Source organism: Gymnodraco acuticeps, unplaced genomic scaffold (assembly GCF_902827175.1).
Source record: "Gymnodraco acuticeps unplaced genomic scaffold, fGymAcu1.1, whole genome shotgun sequence".
Taxonomy (NCBI): domain Eukaryota; kingdom Metazoa; phylum Chordata; class Actinopteri; order Perciformes; family Bathydraconidae; genus Gymnodraco; species Gymnodraco acuticeps.
The window spans coordinates 12,684-33,176 of NW_022991000.1; the positions used below are offsets into that span (position 1 = coordinate 12,684).

Below are 20,493 nucleotides of genomic sequence, written 5' to 3' on the forward strand. Positions count from 1 at the left end.
ATATTGATGTAAATACATACACATCGATTTGTTGTATAAATATTGCAAATCAACACCTTTATTCACTAATAATTACCAACAATCGTAGTTCTATTTCCTGTTATCAATGCATTCACATTGCCCGCCATGAACTTCTGGGGAACGATCCTCTTCTACATGAACCACGTGACGATAACCGTTTTTGGACTTCCGTTGTCGTAACTCTTCTATTATATGGCTCTGGCTCTAGCTATAGTCAAATAAAATCGGCGGTGCTTAGACTCTAACGGTACGTCCACACAGCAGCTTTTCAAAAATCTTGAAAATCTTGGAGCTGGGCGTGTCTGAAAGCTTGGGGATTTCGCGACCAACAACCAATCACATGAATCTCCCGCCCCCGACATACAAAGCAAAAAACCCCGGTTCTTCTCCACTATTTCTTTTAACATTTTGAACATTTATGAGATTAATGTCTATGGTGCTATTTTATGCTACATTCCATGCTGGCTAATGATACTGTATATGCTTGCTAGCAACGAAGTAAACTGGATATAAAATCCCCAAACAAGCGAAAACCTACTAGTTTCACCCACTGTCTCTGCCACCTCCCTCCATGCCTGGTTCCTCCGGTTTGTATCCCGGTAAGTAAATAGGGACTGGTCATAAAGAACCGGGTGATTTGCTACCGCAATAACTAACTTCTCCTCCATTTTTGTTAGGAATATAGAATGAACTGCGGTCTGGCTCTCCCAGCTTGCACGCGGTTTGATTGGCTAGCGCTTGAACTGTCAGATTTGCATAAACGGGATTTGATTGGCTGACGCTTCCAGCTCAGCTTCAAAAGTTGAACATTGCTCAACTTTGAAATCCTGAAAATCCTGGAAATCCTGGAAATCTTCGCCTCGCCCCCCCACAATGCAGTTCGGCGACAAGCGAGGGAAAGTGACGTCATCCCCATTCAAAGTCAATGGGCGGAGACGCGCTGGAAGCGGTGGACAAATCGCCAAAAGCTGCTGTGTGTACAGGCCGTTACACCTTTCCCGTCCCTGCTAGAGAGCAGGGACTTTCGTGGGAGAAAAAGGTTCCTATGTCTGATTGGCTGGGCGGATTGCAAACCACGCCCCGTAAAACTCCCAAAAAGTTTTGTGAAGCCGCCATTTTATTATCCTCGCATTAGCATTAGCCCAGCGCAGAAACGCAGAGAGACTAACTCACGGCCCGTCTACATTACAGGCGTCAAAAAATGCTTTCAACGCTTCGCCCATTCATTTGAATGGGGTGATGTAGGATATTTTCAAACTTCGCCGAACTGCATTGTGGGTAGCATGGCAAGGCGTTGCAAGCATCGCGAGCGTCTATCGGCGTCAAAAGTTGAACAATGTTCAACTTTTGAGGCTCGAAGCTGGCGTCAGCCAATGAAATCCCGTTTATGCAAATCTGCCAGTACAAGCGCTAGCCAATCAAACCGCGTGTATGCTGGGAGAGACTACAGGTCATTTCCTCATATTCAAAAAAATGGAGGGAAAATTCATTATAGCGGTAGTGAATCACCCGGTGCTGTATGATCAGTCTCTGTTCATCTACCGGGATACAAACCGGAGGAGCGAGGCATGGAGGGAGGTGGCAGAGACAGTGGGTGAAACTGGTAGGTTTTCGCCTGTTTGGGGATTTTATATCCAGTTTACTTCGTTTTAACATTGCTATTGCTTTGTATGTCGGGGGCGGGAGATTCATGCGATTGGTTGTTGGTGGCATTGCTGGCAAAAAATCGCCAAGCCTCAGACACGCCCAGCTTCAAGCTTTTTCGACGCCTGTAGTGTAGACGGGCCGTCAGGGTTGCCAACTCTCACGCATCTGGCGTGTGACACACGCTTTCACTCTCAATCTCACGCTGCCCAAACTATTCTCACGCCAAAAACAAGATGAACGGCGATCGTTTTTGGTTGGTTATTTACAATGTTGAGTTGACAGCTGCTCAAGCTGTCGATCCGCTCCCTCCCCGCCCCCACCACTCTTAACAACGTTAACAGACAGCAGAGCAGTGGGAGCCGGTTGGTCAATCAGGTGTGTTGCGCATGCGCAGATCTAAGATCCAGTAGAAATGATAACAAGTAAAAGTCTGCTGCTTTTACTACTAGGCCAAAATAGAGTCAAAGAGTATATGAGAGTGAGAGTGTGTTAATTAATATGTTTGGCAGTTTGGAGTAAGTCTGTAGATTTGTTTGTGTGTGTGTGTGTTTCATGTATAGGCCTCTCACAATAATTAATTTTGTTGGATACATTTTCCCGGAAATTATTGTGATAAATGATAATATTGTCGGCACCGTTGTATGACCATTTTAGACCACTGACATAATGATAATATATAATAATAATTCAAGTACATCCTTTCAAGCTATGGTCACATCCTCATGTAAATGGAAATGTATCAAGTTCAGTTTTATTTATTATACGATAAGTCAATTAATTGCTTATCGCGACAGGCACACAATAAAACAGTGTGTTTGACTTTCATTAGTGAATGAAACTTTGTGCCCTTTATAGTCTGTGTCCAATGTTGTGTATTTGTATATATATATCCTATATATATGCTAAGGTCCCGCTGCTGACACGATAGCAGTCATTTAGTGCGCATATGTGTAATTAAACCCATGATATCAAAATCTCACTCCAGCCAGGTGCCCAACCCTGGACTAATTTATGGCAACACAAAATAAAACATGGGAGCGGTGGAGATGAGGTGTCGGCGTTCTGGCGATTTACTCGGAAGGCTTCAGTAGAAGCTGCTGGGAGTCCCAGCAGCTTCTACTGAAGCCAGTCCCCAACTCCGGGGACTTTGGGCGGCAGTATACGCCGTGAAGTTGTTTGCGGCCTGCCAGTAAACCCAAAGCAGAAGAAGAAGAAGTGACGTCAGCGGTTTCATTTGCCTAATCCTCCCCCAGGGACTTCCGGTGTGAACGCGATCTGTACTTAGTTCATGAGAACTAAAGAGTTCTCATGAACTAAGTTCTCATGAACCTTTATGGGAAAAGTACTGCGGTGTGAATGCGCCTCTTGTGGTATAACCGGCAAGAGAGAAAGCCTTTGAGCTCCAGACTGTTTCAGAGAGAATCCTTGATAATCCATGATATGGCGTTTCATCACCGCAGTATTTAGTTTAGACAGTAGCTGCCGGGTCCCGCATGAGCTCAGCCCCGTCTTCTTTTAATTGTTATTTTGTTTAAGCTTTATACCCAAATCAGCAATTTTGAAACAGGAAGTGAAATAGAGGTATATGAGGCATGGCTAGAATGGGTGATCTGTTTGGTATTTTGGGCAAAACACTTCACAGACATGTTTTTTATATATGAGACCTATGCTATTGCCTAAAAATAGCATGATAGGTCCACTTTAAGATGCATTACTGTGCATGTGTATTCTGTGACAGTCGTACACAATCTGACCTAAGATCTGCTGCCCTCAGCCTTCCTTAGTGAGTTCCGATGCCTTGCTGGAGGGCACTTCAGCGACAAATGAGAAGACAAACAGAGCTTCAGCACAACCTGCAGAGTCAGAGGTAACACTCCTAAATTTATTACGTGAGTTTAAATTGCACATTATGTTCCACAATGCATACTGTATAATCAGTCCTTCCACATGACTGGCTAGAGTACATACACGTATCGGTGCACAGCTGCTGGTCCACAGATGGCAGCACAACACAGCATTCATTAAGAGGTTATACTTTGTTTATATGCTTCAAAATCTCTAGAGGAATACAAAACAATCAAATGTGTTCACCACAGGCCTGAACATCCTGTTAGAAAACATTACACGACGTGATATAAACATGAGATGATACAAAAACATTCAAGTTCACGTGTCTGAGAACATTGATTATTAATGAGTTACTCCTTATTTAGCACATGATTCAAACAGATATTGCTTCTTGTTCTGCTCGATAAATCTCTTCAAACTCCCTCGCGGCTTTTACAGTAAAACCAAAGACAAAGTTAAATATGGAATCCAAACACTCATTACAATATTTTTGAAACATTTCTGTCTCCAGTCAGTCTGAACTCAGAGGTTCCATTATTTCCCAACATTCCTTATCATCTCCTGCACTTCATTCCTTTTTCATTGGAGGATTTGTGTCCTCATCCCTCTGAAGATGAACACGTCTCCTCCCTGCATCACAATCAATATCACAACATTTTAGCGTTTAGGCATTTCTCAAACCTTTCAAGGCATTAACATAACTCCTGCTGTCCTTCCTCCTGACCGGTGCACTCTGCTAGGGTCAAAGCCAGTTGAGGGTTCATAGAAACAAAGTGATGGGTTAACCCTTCATGTTACTGTTGCAACTGCAGAGACGCAAAGAGGAAATAAGGCAACAAATAAATACATATTTTCCCATTAGCAACACCAGAATGTTACTGCTCTTAAATGATTATACAATTGTGTGCAACAATATAACTATAGTTGATATGTTTATGTAAACTAATAAGCAGTATTTCTCTCCTTTTGAATATGTAGTAATCAGGAATACTGGGGGAAAGCTATGCTTGAGATTCCATTTCAACATTCATTTATGGGACAATAAAACATCATGCATCAGCAGTAGTGTGGTAGAAATGTTATTTAAGCATCTATCAAATGTTAGGCTTTGCTATTTAGGATAATCAAAAAATAATTGCCGTGGACTCTACTTTGTTTTGATGCATTGTGGGATATTTTTAGAGCAAATTATAGTGCATACATATTACATAAAGAATCCTAAGTAGTGCCATTCTAAAATGTGAGTATTTAGAATGTAAGATTCTTGTATTTTAGGCAATTACTTTTGTCTAGGATCCCCAACATTTATTTTTCTTCTTTTCTGATTCAAATAATGAATAATTGTTGATCCATAAAAATCAAAAGTGAAAATAATATTCTGTTGCACCATTACAAAATGGAAATTGAAATAAGGAGTGAATAGGGATTGGTTTCAGATGCAGCCAGCAAAAGGATCAATTGGATTCACTGTATTTACAAAAAGCACCTTGAATATGAGCAGAAAGCTGGAGTGAGAGAGAAGCAAAGAGAGAGGGATTACACATTTTAGAAAGACAAGGTCTGAGCTGTAGAAACCAATAAAACCTACTGAAGTGACTCGTGGTATATGCTAGACAGTTTGAGACTGCACGCTCTTATTGTTTGTGGCAAATCCAACCATCTGCAGCTACGAGTCTGATGGAGCAGAAAACCTAAGAAGAGAAGCGTTACACAGATGGCTGGATCCAAATCAAGCGTCCTTAAGAGAAATAAGAGAAAAGATGGAGCGGAAAGACAAGCAGAGATACAAAGAAGACCTTGGAAAACAAAGAGGTAAAGCCCAAAACTGAAATGAGCAACTTCAGTTTCAGAGCCTCGCCAATGATCCTCCTTCAACCGGTACAAGACATTTGAAGATATTCCAGCATATTAAAAACCATCTGACCAGGAAACATTTGATTATAGAGCTACATCAGTTCTTCATGCAAAACACAGACACATATTCCCATCGAGGGTAGCAGTGGGCACTGAACGCTGAGAAACGCTTTCCTTTTTTGACCCAAATGGTTTGTGTATAAAGTGTCCCATCATATTCCATGTACTGCTTTACAAGTTAGTTCAAAAATAAAAAGGACACAAGCCTCAGGTTGTCTGTTGAACATGAAGTAGTGTTCCTGAACATGCTGCATGTTTCTACCGTCAGGATGGGACCCCTCACACCTGGATGTTTCTGTGTGATGGCAACTCACACCCCTCTGTGGACAAGAGGAGGGGGTCTAATAAAGAATATTATTATGAACCTGCTGAAGCTGATATTTGAACCAGCTGTAGTGTGCAGGTGTTGTGAGCACTTCCCATCCTGAGAGCCGCGCAGGCAGCGTTCACAAAAGCTATTTGATCTGTGTCAAAAACTGGGACTTAATACACATTGGTTTCCAATGACAACCAAATCTTTTCATTTCTAACAATAAATGAGCTTCTAATCTACACTATCGATTGCTCTTAACAACAGGGGACAAAGGTTCCAGTTAGTGGATCTCAGGCTGGGACTAAGAAGGCTGAAGCGTTCTGCATCGGTAACTCCTCCCCCTTGATATGGATTCATATACTGAGGAATCTGCCAATGTAGAGCACTGATCCGGTAAGTGGTGGCGTTTTCACCAATTAGAATGTGTACACACAGTACTACACTGCATGCAAGAATCTAAGTTTACATGAGATTGTTGCGGTACTAAAAAGTTAGCTGGTGGCCCTGTTATTGACGAGGAAACTGTACTTAATTGAGTTTGTTGGCACACGTGTAATTAAAGTATTTGCTGACGAGAGAGCATGAATCCACGCTGAGACTCATCAGATTCATTTCCACCATGTCTTTGTGTTTAAGTAACTAATGGGGAAAATGATTGACTTCGTAATGATTGGATAAGAACAAGAACAGGCTGAATGTAGTTTAAGCGGTTTCGCAGCGTCCACTAAAAGTGATTCATCTGTTAGTACTGGGGTGGGCTTTCCTTATTTACTGAGGGGTCTGAGGACAGAGTGCTATGCTGTGCAGATCAAACAGACCTGAATCAGATGTGATTGTGACTACATAATATATTTGTTTAAGAAAATGTAAGATTTTAAAAGTGCTTGAGACAGGCTCATTCAATATTATTATTGAAAGTGTCTACTAACATTATGTGGACCCTCACAAATAAATAAAAGGTTGTTCCTTTTAAATAAAAGCTTCTTTTCTCACGGTGAAAAAGAAGAATGGATGATGGGTCCCTGGAGCGTCTGTCCCTCAACATGTCAAATGTGTGAATTGAAATGAGAGAATACCCATTGTATTGACATGTTGAGCTAACAGATGGCATGAGTTGATTGAGCAGACAGTGAACACAGCATGGTGTTAGGAAGAAGCTACAAGGGCTTGTGAACTGAATCTCATCAGCTAACACAAACAGCTTGCAATGGTTTACAGACTGAAGAGGTGTGTACGCCGCCTGAGCAGGAAGACAGAGAAACATCCAGCTGTAAATACTTGTTCTTTTTTTTAAAGTTGACATCAGCAGTATCCAGTCTGTAAGTGTGCAGTGTAGTGGCTGGTTATGAAGACGGTGACACTGTGTCTATGCGGGGATGTGCTTTCTCTTTGTCCTCATCATCATCCAGGAAGAACAGCGGGAACATCCCCAAGATACAGCCGATGGACACTCCGATGGCTTTACCCTGCAGGAGGAGGAAATGATATCATCATATTGAGTCAAAATAACCTTCACCCACAGACCTAGAATCAAATTGATGTATTACATGTCAGAGCAGCCTGTTAGCATCTTAGATAGCTATGCGACAGAGGAGAAGCACAGCATCAGCTCCAGCGACATGTTTCAGTGTGCAGAATAGAGTCATTTGCAGGGCTGCTAACTTTGAAGTTATCTCCACATGAGTTTTTGATAGCTTTGATCTTACTCCGCTTTTCAAATTCTCTCTTTTCGTACCTGTGGATGCTCCTTTTAAAACATTTCCTCTGATGTGCCTCACAGAAGAAACAAATCGGAGCACACTGCCTTTGAGGTTAAACTGCAACATCAGCCCTTCGACTCCAGCACGGGACCTTTGTTCCGTGTTATCCCATTTAACACGACTTACTTGTTCCTTGTAGTCATCTCCTAATTGTTGGCTTTGTGTTGAAGTCATCAAATTAGAGATGCACATATTGCAATTGTCTGACCTTCTCAAATTTAGATTTGTCTTTCCACGTAAAAAATATATTCAGACAAATATTTGTATACACATTTTTAATTCAGTTAAAATACATGTGTTAGATGTTATTTAGCTGCTATAAATGAATCCGTTTCTCACCATGTGTGAGCTGACCCTGGTCTGCCACATGTCCGCCTGTTTGGGCGTCAGTTCTGGACCCTGCATCCCAAATTTGGTCGCCAGAACCTCCACATAACCTGCAAGACTGCATGCACACATATTTGGGTTAGTATATTTGTGTAGAGTTATTGACAAAAATCATGAACCATCCCAACATTCCAATCATTTCCCTCATTTGAAACCGATTGCAGAAACTAAAGCTACCGTTAAAATGTAGCTAAAAAAAGTCCTCCGGTTTAAGGTGGAAAACAAAGTTGTTCTCCTGGAGACAAAACAACAAAGTATACAAATAAAATAAACTCAAGCATTAATATGTGTAAAGATAGAGCAGCAGATGAGATGAAAATGAAAAACTATAAGTAGTAACAACTCAAATCCCACCTGATTGAACAAGAGCACAAAGAAACCTCAGTTCATTCTTTTAATGAAAATGCAGCAAACACAGACTGTACCTTGAAGCACCTTTCTTCAAAAGACTTCACACATCTACCTTAACAAATCACACATCAGAGCGTTCATAATGCTGCTCACCCGAGACCGGCCAGATCTGAAATCAGGTTCCCCCATGCAGCAGCTGCACAAACACAAAGAGGGAACACTCTGATGTCTGCTGTTCTCTGATGAACACACACATAGTGACAGATAAATAATGCACATAACAATCACATGATAAATACTGAATTGACTGATTTTTGGGTATTGGCTTTGTAATATTGGCTGGCTTTGTCTTGTGTTGTGGCAATTGCTTGATGTTTGGCTGTGTTAGCAAAGATAACCACTCAGCTATTCTAATGGATTCATAAAAAAATGCAGGTGTAATGTTAGATCTGTCCACATATTCTAAAGTGGTGCATCAATTCAACCACTCTGAAACTGTTGGGGCGCTAAATCGCAAAAATACAGAAACTAGTATAATGGTGCTTTAGGAAATATTTTTAAGAACATCCTAATAGAGTGGTGCAGGAATGAGTCCTTCTGGGCTCCCTCATGAGGGTCTAGATTTTTTGAACGTGTTTTGGTTGGATGCCTGAAATAAGAAAAATGTCTTCACTTAGCTTTTTATTACTGCCGATTGCATTTACACTTCAAAAATCCTAAAAGTGGTGATGCCAACAAAACATGCAAGTATCATAAACGTTCGTTTGCCACAGATCTTATTTTATATGATACTTAGAAATCTAATGAAAAAATACTATAGAGTTTTTGTTGTCAAGGGAGCCCTTGCTATGCTAGCTCGGGTTACACCTACTACTCGGTAACAATGAAAGGAGCCAGTTATGATGGTTCAGACATCTGATCAGGATGCATCCTGGATAACTATCTTGAGATGGTTTCCAAAGAAAGTCAAACCGGGAGGGGAGCTGGGAAATATCCCACCAGGCCTAGAAAAGCATCAGGGTCCCCCAGGAAGAGGGGACGTCTAAAGAGAAAAAGATGTCTGGCCTACTTGCATTAGTCCAGTGGTTCTCAAACTTTTTTCTGCCATTCCCCACTTTGAACAGGTGGGCTTTTTCAAGCCCCACCTATCGTGAGCTACTTTTACTCCTCTCTTTTTTTGTTTTTTGCAGTGTATATTTAGCACATTTTAACATTATTATATGCTTACCTTTAACCTTTGTGTGCTGTTTGGGTCTGTGGGACCCGTTTTCAGTGTTTACTAAAAGAACATGTATGCAATTTAATTATTTGAACCTGCTTTATTTTAAATGTTGAAGTGAAATACATCAATCTCTTTGAGCACCAGATGAATTCATGGATACAGCTCTCAACACTCAGACGAAAGGGAGCTGTATACTTTTCAATAATCCAAACATCTTTAGAATATTATCACAACCAATAACAAATCCTTTGAACTTGTTTATTCTTATCTTATGTTACCTAGTTAGCATTCTCTCTTTTTATTTATGCATATTTGACTAATCACTCCCCTTTTAAACTGTTTTTTCTTTTTTCACTGTCCTATACTCAGGGTTGGGAGGGTTACTTTGTAAATGTAATCAGTTACTGAATACTGAATACATGGCTCTGAAAGTAATCCGAACATATTCAGATTACTTTTAGAATACTTTGTCTTTTTCCATAACAGATGGGTATGTTTTGGTGAACAGGAGACACGTATTTTACTGTTTTCATGGCTTATCAAGAACTCAAACACAACATCTTGGTGTCATTCTGGACAGCTCCCTCTCATCTGCACCACACATAAAAAACATCACCCGGACTGCATTCTTTGTACTGTCTTAAAACCTTTCCTTAGAATATGCTTTGAAAGGCGCCCCTAAATAGAATGAATTATCATTATTATTTATTATCTGAAACGATGTTATAACTTTTAAAACTTGTTCCAGTCACTTGCCCCATGCATTCAGCAGCAGCAGGCCATTCACTTTGATTGTATCCCGTTATGAAATGTCATCATTTCGACAATAAAGAAATGCTACATAAACGTTATCTTGCACATTTTATCTAACCATCTCCGTTTCTAACTTTCAATATATTTTGAAAGAGATCTCTCTCTCTCATCTGCGTGCGGGGGCGGGGCCTCACAGACACGCTGCATCTCTCTCTCGCTCACAGACATGCTGCAGCGCCGTGCAGTGCACACAGTTCTGCCGGTAATGAATATTACATTTTGTGAGGAAACTTTTCCACCAATAATTCCAATAAGTATTCCAAAATGTATTCACTTCAGGTTTACTGTAATCAGATTACTCGTTTTTCAAATGTAATGCGAGCTGAATACAGTTAGCCTACTTGATCTTTGTATTCTGATTACGTAACGCCGTTACATGTATTCCATTACAACCCAACCCTGCCTATTGGAATGATTTCTTACTTTATTCTTTACAATATATTAAATAGATAAAGGTGTGCTCTCTCGCTTTCTCTCTCTGTCTCGCTCGCTCGCTCACAGAAGCTGTGTGGTCCTCCGTGGCGATGACGGCTTGAGTTAAAAAATAATAATAAACATATTTGTAAAGTGGGGGGACACAAACGGGATTTCGAAAAGTGTCACGGTTAAACTCCTTTATTATGAAGTGGTGAGGTGCCGCTCCACATTGCTTTTCTTCCCGACTGCAACGTGTGTGTGGTGTGTGTGTGTGTGTGTGTGTGTGTGTGTGTGTGTGTGTGTGTGTGTGTGTGTGTGTGTGTGTGTGTGTGTGTGTGTGTGTGTGTGTGTGTGTGTGTGTGTGTGTGTGTGTGTGTGTGTGTGTGTGTGTGTGTGTATGTTTGTGGCTGCTGCCTTCGGTGGGCCGCTGGCTCTGGCATAGGTGGACTTTCACAGCTCCGGTACCGCATCCGCCACCGCAAACACCCGTTGCGAGTCTCCGGCTGTAACAGAACACTACCGCCCGCGAGGACCAAGGTTCGATTCCGGCCTGAGGTCCAAAACATTTATTTAAAAAATAATAACAATCTCCCGTTCATCGCGTCCATTCGCGACCCACCTATCACATCTCTGCGCCCCACCAGTGGGGCGCGCCCCACACTTTGAGAAACGCTGCATTAGTCTGTTGCCATTGTGTAGGTGCCTGAAAAAAGATTCAAGGAGTAATTTAAGTTTAATCTACAAATAAGTGGCTGATATTTAGGCTATTATCCACCTCTAGAGCCTGTGTTGTCCATGCAATGCCCACGTTTCAGCAACATTTAAGAAACTCACCCACACGAAGAAGTGCTTGTACCTAAAAATGTGCTGTGCCAAAGGGCCCACATAAATGCGTATATGCAAGAAGATGAAAAGCAGAGAGAGAGAAGTTCAAACAATAGACTGTGGCAGCACAATGCAAGAGGAGAGCAGTAGGAGTGAGAGAAGGTGTTTACATGTTCACAGATAAAAGAGCACCTTTGGAAACCCTCCAATACACCAGTCAGCTCCTTTTCCATCTGCCTTCACGTTAAGACTGTCAGCAGAACGAGCTTCAGATGTATAACATCGACAACGCTTGTGAATAATTCACGCTGCGGCTTGGATTTTCACAGTGGATGGCTGACAATGCGGTAGAAATGACATTTGTTCACGGTTAGTTCAATTTAAAGTGGACCTATCATGCTATATTTGAAAATATATTGTAGGGCCATACCTTTATAAAACATGTCTGTGAAGTTTTTTTTTCAAAATACCAAACAGATCATGTATTTTAGCCATGCCTCATTTCGCTCTATTTGCTCTTTTCCAGCCCTGTTTTTGCAAAGGCTGATTCTGCTTTTGTGGCAGACTACAGCGCCACTTACAGGCCTGGCATATGTACTACAGCGTCTCCAGCGCTTTCGAGCGGTCTCTCATTCCCCTGATAGGTGGAGAGTTGCCCATATAGGCGGAGCACCCCTTTTCTGACATCAGAAAAATTCAAATAATAATCAGCTCCGTTGCAGCCCCGTTTTTAGAGATTTGGGTATGGAGGAAAAGAGAGAGGGTTGTGTTTTTTGACACTTGGTGAGTTCCCTGACACACCGGGGACACATATTCATGTATACTGTAAAAGACGTACAAAAGTGCATTTTGCATGATAGGTCCCCTTTAAGGTGTTACGTATGTGTTTGTTTTGAGTGGATCTCTGGAGGCACCAAAAGCAACGGTGCTTAGCGCTGGATGCTAGCAGAGTTTCCAGCAGGAACTAAAGCTCCAGATGGAAGTTTTCAGTCCAAGTTCCCTCAAGAAGTGAGATGGAAAAGTGAAAGAGCGATACAATCTCACAACCTCATTTCACCAGCACCTCTGACTGATTGCATATGGCAGTAAAGTGCTGATGATGACACAGGAGTCAGAGTTAAAAGCTAGAAAAGGTCTGCTCTCAAATCAGTCGTTGAGCATCACTGCAGGCTGGATGATGATGACACAAATATGAAGCAGCGCCGGGATGGATAAAGACGGGCTATTGATCTAGAGCCTTTTTTCCCCATTTTCACTTTGCAGAGGAAATTGGAGCCAAGTATCCATGGAAACAGAATAATCTAGTGTTGAGCAAAAGGGAGAAGACGAGCACCAGTGCCTTTATGGTTTTCACAGCCTAATAAAGACCTGACCTGAGACCCAGAACAGCAGCCATGATGGCAGCAGGCGGTGTGCAAGAAACTGCTGCGGTGCCCAGGAGAGCTGAGGAGTTTCAAGAAGATTCTTCAGTGCAACTTTATACAACTGGTGGCATCAGCCAGGCTTTAGAAGTAGAAACATGGCTTTAGTGATGGCTGATGGAAGAGGAGGCATCGCTTCTAGAATATACTGTGACTTACAGCCCGAATTATGGAGCCACAGTGCATCTTGTGTGATAGATAGACATTCTGTGTCTAAATGTGTAATTCACCTATCACAACTTAACTGAATCGGGCTTAGTTTGACACAGATCTGAATAGTTCATAAATTACAACTGATGCTTTGTAACTTTACCCACCTAAACCAATACATGACGGGTAGCCTTAAGGATGAGTTTGCTGTACCCTAAGGCAGTGCTTCTCAAAGTGTGGTCCGCGGACCACTGGTGGTCCGTGAGCGCCCCCTAGTGGTCCTTGAGTATATTGGTAAAATTTCATATTTGAAATAAATAAATTAAAATGTTTCGCTCTCTTGCGGGAATATCTCCGCAATGGAATGAGCTTAAGTTTCACTTTCGATTGCATGATATAGCCCAGATAAACACCTTCATCACACATGTTGCCACTTGTTTGTACCATTTTCAGGCGATTTGTAAAAAAACTATGTGTTTTTGGATATTTGTGGAGTTAGGTGGTCCGCGAGTGTTTTTTTTTTTGGTTAAGTGGTCCTTGGTATGAAAAAGTTTGAGAAACACTGCCCTAAGGCAAACTATATTAATACAATTCATAAGCCAAATATTTTTTGTTTACAAATCATTTTTTGCATATGTGGAAAGTAATCACCGATGACACATTTAAAGACAGTATTATTTGTGTGAACTGGTCACAAATCTGAGGCAAATCTACCTCCATACTGAATGAAAGCAATAGCAGGGGTTTATGGTGAACAACATGTTTTTATAAAAGGTCACTTTTCAATGTTTTGAAGAGAAAACAAATATATTTGAGAAGATGGAACTAAAGAATGCTTGGCTTTTTTATTTAGAAATGACTTCAATTATTATCGATTAAATATTTTTGACCAACATATGTATAAATGGAATTTGGGACAAGATAATAAACTCAATTTTAAATTTCACGGTGACCCGACTACAGATTCTCTACATGTTCTTACCAGCCATGGTGGAGATTCCGAGAGTGACTCCGATAGAGAGTTCAATCTGTGTTCCCTGGAGGAGAGGAGAGAGTGAGGGGGGGTCTCATCAGAGTCAGAGTTTTAGAAAGAATACAGGTAGACAGAAGAAGATACATCATTGACGGAGACTTGCATTTGTCAATCATGAAGGCAATTCATTACAGTCAAAAATAAGCTTCATCATTGTGTAATTAAAAAAGGCACTTACTGCTGCGATCATGATGGCATTATCAAGGAAGCCAAATCCAATAAAGGGGATACAGTTGTGGAACAAAACTGCAGAGAAACAGGAAGAAGGATTAACACAGAACGTTGTTATCAGGGAACTGCAGAAATCATGTTCATCCTTCAGCTTAATGTGCCGTTTCTAACACTAACACATGAGTTCACTTCAAACATATTTGAAGGAAATTGTGTTTAACTATTTTTAAAATCAGGAAGAGGATGACAGTTTTGATAACTTTTAAGTAAGTTTTGAAGAGGTGAAAGTCGTAAAGCCTTTTAGATTATTGAAGTGTTGAATTGTATGTGGTCAATACATGCAAAGTATATGAATAAACAGAACAGACCGGCCTGAACAGTATTGCATACTTAATGAGAGGAAGTAGTAGAGTTTGGAGAATCAAAGCCAGCTGCTCTGTGAGCTTGGACTTATTGTCAGCGTGCAAACATGCTCACATTGAGATGTCTAGCAGGTTCATATCATGTTCACCATCTAAGCATATTAGCTTTAACTTTATCAGATAACAAGCACTTAACAAAGTACAGCTGAGGCTGATGATATGACGAATGTCTGCATGCTTCCATTGTGGAAAAGAGTTTGTACAATGCTGTGGCCCTATGGTTTTTAATAGAGCATACAGGATAATATAGCATTTTCTTTATTCTATCACTTATTAGTCTATGTTTATATTTATGGTTCCTGATATAGCATGTTTATTACATAAACACTACAAAAATAATACTTATAAATCAATACTATTATTTTGAAAGCCATATGAATATCCAATAATGGATAAGATTTCATCAGTTTACACAACAAATCCAACTCTTTTTGTTTCTGTTCTCTTTGTTTAGTAATCTCTAGGGCACGAGGATTTCACCCTTTTTAATAATGACCTACTCCACATGACCCCTGGTGGTCTCAATAGTTTCCCCCTGTGGATAAATATTGTTTGAAAATAGCTTTTTTTAAGTCTGATGTTGAGGTCAGTTATTGAACCGAGGTTATCACCGAAGTTCAGACTTTACAGTACAAACTGGTATATGATAGAATGATATATTATATATCTTAAAACTTAAAAAAGAGATCAACTACTCAAAGTGTTTAAGGAAAACAGAACTGCTGACATAGAAATACTCATGGAGGAGTTTCAGGTTGCGGTTTATTTCCAAAACATAGATGATTGTGAGTGCGTGCGTCACATTTAATCTCACCATATTTTATCTGGGCCCTAGTCGGCGGCGAGGGCTCCTGATTCTCTGAAAGGAAAAAACATCAAAACACATCAGACGTTTGCTCATTAACTGCTGAGGTTTCACTTTAAAGGCCCCAACACACCAGGCCGTCGATAGATGTGGGGCTGTCGATGAGCGTCGTGTTGCCCTACTCAGATTGGTGTGTACCGCACCGTTGTGTCTTTTCGGCCGTGCCGACACCTTCCGCCCCCGATTCAACATGTCGAATCGGGGAGCTGTCGGCAAAAGGCTGTCGGCAAAATAAATCACTCTGATTGGCTGTTCAGCTTAGTGAATCAGTGCATGAGAAGCAAAACGGAAGTGAAGAAGGTACACACAGAGGGCTATTATTTTTCATTTTCATCTCACCTGGACGCAAGAATTTATTTTACATCATGGCGATCTGGAATGAAGAAACCGAAGACCAACTCAGTTGCCAGGTAATTTGCTGCCACACTTCCTGCATGAGGTGGACAATAGCTTCTTCAAGTATTTAATGGACAGGACCTGTTTTCTAAAGTTCAACAATTCACACTTCCAGTGGATGCTCTACAGCAGGGGTTCCCAAACTTTTTCAGCATGAGACTCAAAACAGAAATGTTGTGGTCCTAAGGGACCCACGCTCAAAAAATGTCATGATTTTCCATAATATCTACAGTTATAAACAAAGAATGCAACACACCATGAATTTAAAATGAAAATATTTATTTAATTATAAAAGTGCATCGCAGCAATTAGGTTTCTCACCATAATAATAATAATAATAATAATAATAATAATAATACATTGCATTTCAAAGCGCTTTTCCAGGTGCTCAAAGACGCTTTACAGTGGTGATAAAACATGATAAAATAGAATTTAAAAGTTATTAAAACAAGATAAAATAACATTTAAAAGTTATTAAAACAGCAATACAGCATAATTCACAGATTAAAAGCCAGTCTGAAGAGGTGTGTTTTGGTCAGTGTTTTGAAAGTGGGGGGGGGTCAGTGCAGTCTCTGATGTGTTGTGGGAGGGAGTTCCAGAGGGTGGGGGCAGCGATGGAGAAGGCTCTATCCCCCCAGGTTCGGAGCTTGGTTTTCTTGGGGATAGAGAGGAGGTTCGCTTCTGATGAGCGAAGGCTGCGGAAAGGGGTGTAGTGGTGGATCAGGTCGGAGAGGTAGGGGGAGCCTGGTTATTGAGAGCTTTGTGTGTTAGCAGAAGGATTTTGAAGTGTATTCGTTGACGAACAGGGAGCCAGTGCAGGTTTTGAAGGACAGGGGTGATGTGGTCTCTGGAGCGGGTGTGGGTGAGGAGGCGGGCAGCGCAGTTCTGGATGTATTGTAGTTTATTTAGGATTTTGGATGATGAACCATACAGGATGCTGTTGCAGTAGTCCAGTCTTGAAGTGACAAATGCGTGGATGAGGGTTTCAGCAGCCGGGAAGGTGAGTGAGGGGCGGAGGCGGGCAATGTTTTTCAGATGGAAGAAGGCAGTCCTGGTGATGTGGTTTGTGTGTTTGTCAAATTTGAGCTGGCTGTCAAAGATTACTCCAAGGTTGCGAATGTGAGGAGAGGGGGTTAGAGTGGTGTTGTCAAGGGTGAGGTTGAAGTTCTGAGTGGTGTTGGTGCGGGATGGGGGTCCGATTATGATGATATCAGATTTGTCGCTGTTCAGTTGAAGGTAGTTTGTTTGCATCCAGGATTTAATTTCTGAGAGACAGTTGGTGAGTGTGGAGTGAGTTGTGGCAGTGATGGTTTTTGTGGAGATGTAGAGTTGGATGTCATCAGCGTAGCAGTGATACTGGAGGTTGTGGCGACGGATGATTTTTCCAAGGGGGAGTATATAGAGGATGAAGAGGAGGGGACCAAGCACCGAACCCTGGGGGATGCCTTGGTTCAGAGGGGCAGTGGAGGAAGTGCAGTTATTGATGTGGATGAACTGGTGTCTGTTGGTGAGGTATGATTTCAACCAGGAGAGTGCAGTGTCAGTGATGTTGAGGGATGATTCCAGGCGGGACAGCAGGATGGTGTGGTCGATGGTGTCGAACGCTGCTGTGAGGTCGAGGAGGATGAGGATGTTGAGATTGCCGGAGTCTGAGGAGAGGAGGAGGTCGTTAGTGATTCTGAGGAGGGCTGTCTCTGTGCTATGTTTTGTCCGGAATCCTGATTGAAAGGGTTCAAACAGGTTATTGGAGCTGAGGTGGGATTTTAGTTGGGAGGCTACAACACGTTCGAGTAGCTTTGATAGGAACGGGAGATTGGAAATGGGCCGGAAGTTGGACATGATGTCAGGTGTGAGTCCGGGTTTTTTCAGTATGGGTGTAACAGCAGCCAGTTTGAGTGAGGGGGGGACTGATCCAGAGCAGAGGGAGGAGTTAATGATTGTGGTTATGAGTTGGGAGATGGGAGGGAGGCATTCCCTGACAAATGTAGTTGGTATGGGATCCAGAGTGCAGGTGGAGTTCATTCCGGCCATGAGGGTGGAAAGTTGCATTGGGGTCACAGGGGAGAACCGGGATAGGGGCTTTGAGGTGAAGGGGGGGGAGCCAGGGGGGGGAGCCAGTGGGGGAGATGGGGAGGGCTGTTGAGGAGGTCAGGTTTCTGTAGATGCTGTCGATTTTGGATTGAAAGAATGAGAGGAAAGAATTGCACTGTGCGGTTGTGAAGGATGGCGTGGCGTTGTCGCAGGGTTTAAGGAGTGTGCTGATGGTGGAGAACAGAGCCTTGGGGTTGCTGGAGCCGGAGTGTATCAGTTGTGAGTAGTAGTTGGTCCGGGCTGCTTTGAGCACATTATTGTACTGATGTAGGTGGTCGGTGTAGGCATGGAGATTAACTGTTAGTGGTTTTCTTATGGAGGCGTTCCAGTTGGCGTTTTTGTGATTTCATTTGGCGGAGTTCAGCGGTGTACCAGGGAGCTGAATGTGTGAAAGAGACAGTTTTAGTTTTTTGGGGAGCCAGTTCATCAAGACAGGAGGAGAGGGTGGTGTTGTAATAGTCCACTAGTTGACATGGATTGTCAGGCGGGGGGGGGAGGGAAGGCGGACATCTTGCGGGTGATGCAAGCTGAGAGTGCTGAGGGAGACAGGGATTTTAGGTTTCTGAAGGTTATTGTGCGCTTGTGTTTTTGGATGGGGATGGGGATATTGATGTCCATGGTGATGGCCAGGTGGTCGGAGATATGAGGGTCGAGACTGGATAGGTGGTGGTGCGGTGAGACCTGTGGAGCAGACTAGGTCAAGGATGTGTCTGTGGCTGTGTGTGGGGAAGTTGATGTGCTGTGTGAAGTTGAAGCACTGCAGAGTTTCCAGAAATTCAATGGCATATATGCTGGTTGGGTCATCAATGTGGATATTGAAATCCCCTACGAGGAGCACAGATGGAGATATTGCAGATAGCTGGGTTAGAAGGTCAGAGAGGTCGGAAAGAAAGGTGGGATTTTGTTTTGGAGGGGCGGTAAATGATGGCTGTGACCAGGGGAGTGGGGACCAGAGAGCTTAAATACCAGGTGCTCGAATGAAGGAATATCAGGGATGGAGATGGTGGTGGCTTTCACATCCTTCCTAAAAATAGCAGCAAGACCACCACCCCGTCCTTGTGGACGGGGTTTGTCAAAATAGGTGAATCCTGATGGAGTGGCTAGGTTTAATGAGAAATAGTCCAGAGGTTTTTGCCAGGTCTCAGTGAGAAAGAGAAAATCCAGGTTATTGTCCGTTATGAATTCGTTTAGAATGTGGCTTTTATTGTTCATGGAGCGGGTGTTGAGGAGGGCCGCTTTTAGAGGGCGTTTCGCTGTGATTGGGTGGCTGGACCGAGGAAGTGGTCGGAGATTGGTCAGATTCACGTGTTTGTTGTTGTTGTGGCGTGATGTGGAAGTACGGCAGGACCAGATGGACGGGATGGAGTGTGGAGACGTAGAGTGGAAGAAAAACTTTCGGCCTGAGCCTCTGTGTGGAGGTCGTCGTCCGCGGAGTAAACCTGTCTCCTTGAGGATGTCCATGCAATCGGGTGGGAGGTGGTTATTCAGAGAATGGAGGTCTGAAGCGGAGAAGAGCGGTGGCATGATCGGGGGGTGTGGTGCTAGCACAGAGCTAGCTGTTGCCGGAGACCAGGGGTCGGATGGCTGTGGCAGAAGAAGTGGTGTGAGCCCGGGTATAAGCCACAGAATACTCCACAGCATCACAGGAGGACGATGTCAGCGATTTGCAGAGGAGAGGTGGGAAGGAGTGGATGTCGGGCGACTAGCCCGCTAGCTTGCTAGCTAGCCTGATAGCTAGCCTGATAGCCACTGGCCGATGACCGCCTGGGAGGGAGAGCGTCGGCAGGGGAAGCCCGAGGAGGGGACGAGAGCAGGTAAGCAGACCACACCGGGATGGAGAGACTCCGGTGAGACAAGCCGTGGAGCTCAGGTAGAGACGAGAGTGTTCTGTTGTTGTTGTAGCCACCGGATGGCTAAGGGTCTGCTAGCTGGCGAGCTAGGAACCGATAAGCCAGCTGGTTCGTGACAGCAGCGTCAGGCAACAAAAGTAGCGATTCGGTATGTCGATGAATATAAAAAGATAAGGATGTTAATTAACATTTAACCGTTGTTTTAGCAAGGCAAAAAATGTTTTCCAATCTGGACTGGAAACAATAGAACAAATAGGATTTAGGTGGGGGAGCGGAGGACAAGCAACGCCAGCGTCCCAGCTCCAGGAACAACCAATTTGAAAACTCAAGTGCGACACCAACCTTCCCTTTGAGCTTGCCCAGAAAAAATAAGGATCAAAGCAGATAGACGAAACATGGGAAGTGCAGTCAAGTATATACAGTACAAATCTAATTTAAATTATATAATTATCAAAAGTGCAATATTAAGTTTGTCACTAGCTCAAAAACTATGTACACACCATTTTAAACTATTTTAAATGAACAAAGAACAAACATGTTGTAAACAGAAAGGGACAAAACACTAACTATAGGAGT

The 20,493-nt window shown here is 42.6% G+C and overlaps 1 protein-coding gene across 1 annotated transcript; it reads right to left on the reverse strand.

Annotated features, from left to right (window-relative positions):
* Nucleotides 1-3,524: 3,524 nt before the first annotated feature.
* LOC117559276 (transmembrane protein 65-like) lies at nt 3,525-16,138 on the reverse strand. Its single transcript, XM_034235956.1, has 6 exons — nt 15,530-16,138; nt 14,301-14,368; nt 14,072-14,126; nt 8,395-8,437; nt 7,843-7,948; nt 3,525-7,209 (listed from the first exon to the last, which is right to left on the reverse strand). Exons 2-6 carry the CDS (start codon nt 14,310-14,312, stop codon nt 7,087-7,089), a joined length of 339 nt encoding a protein of 112 aa, XP_034091847.1. The 5' UTR covers nt 14,313-14,368; nt 15,530-16,138; the 3' UTR covers nt 3,525-7,086.
* Nucleotides 16,139-20,493: the final 4,355 nt, after the last annotated feature.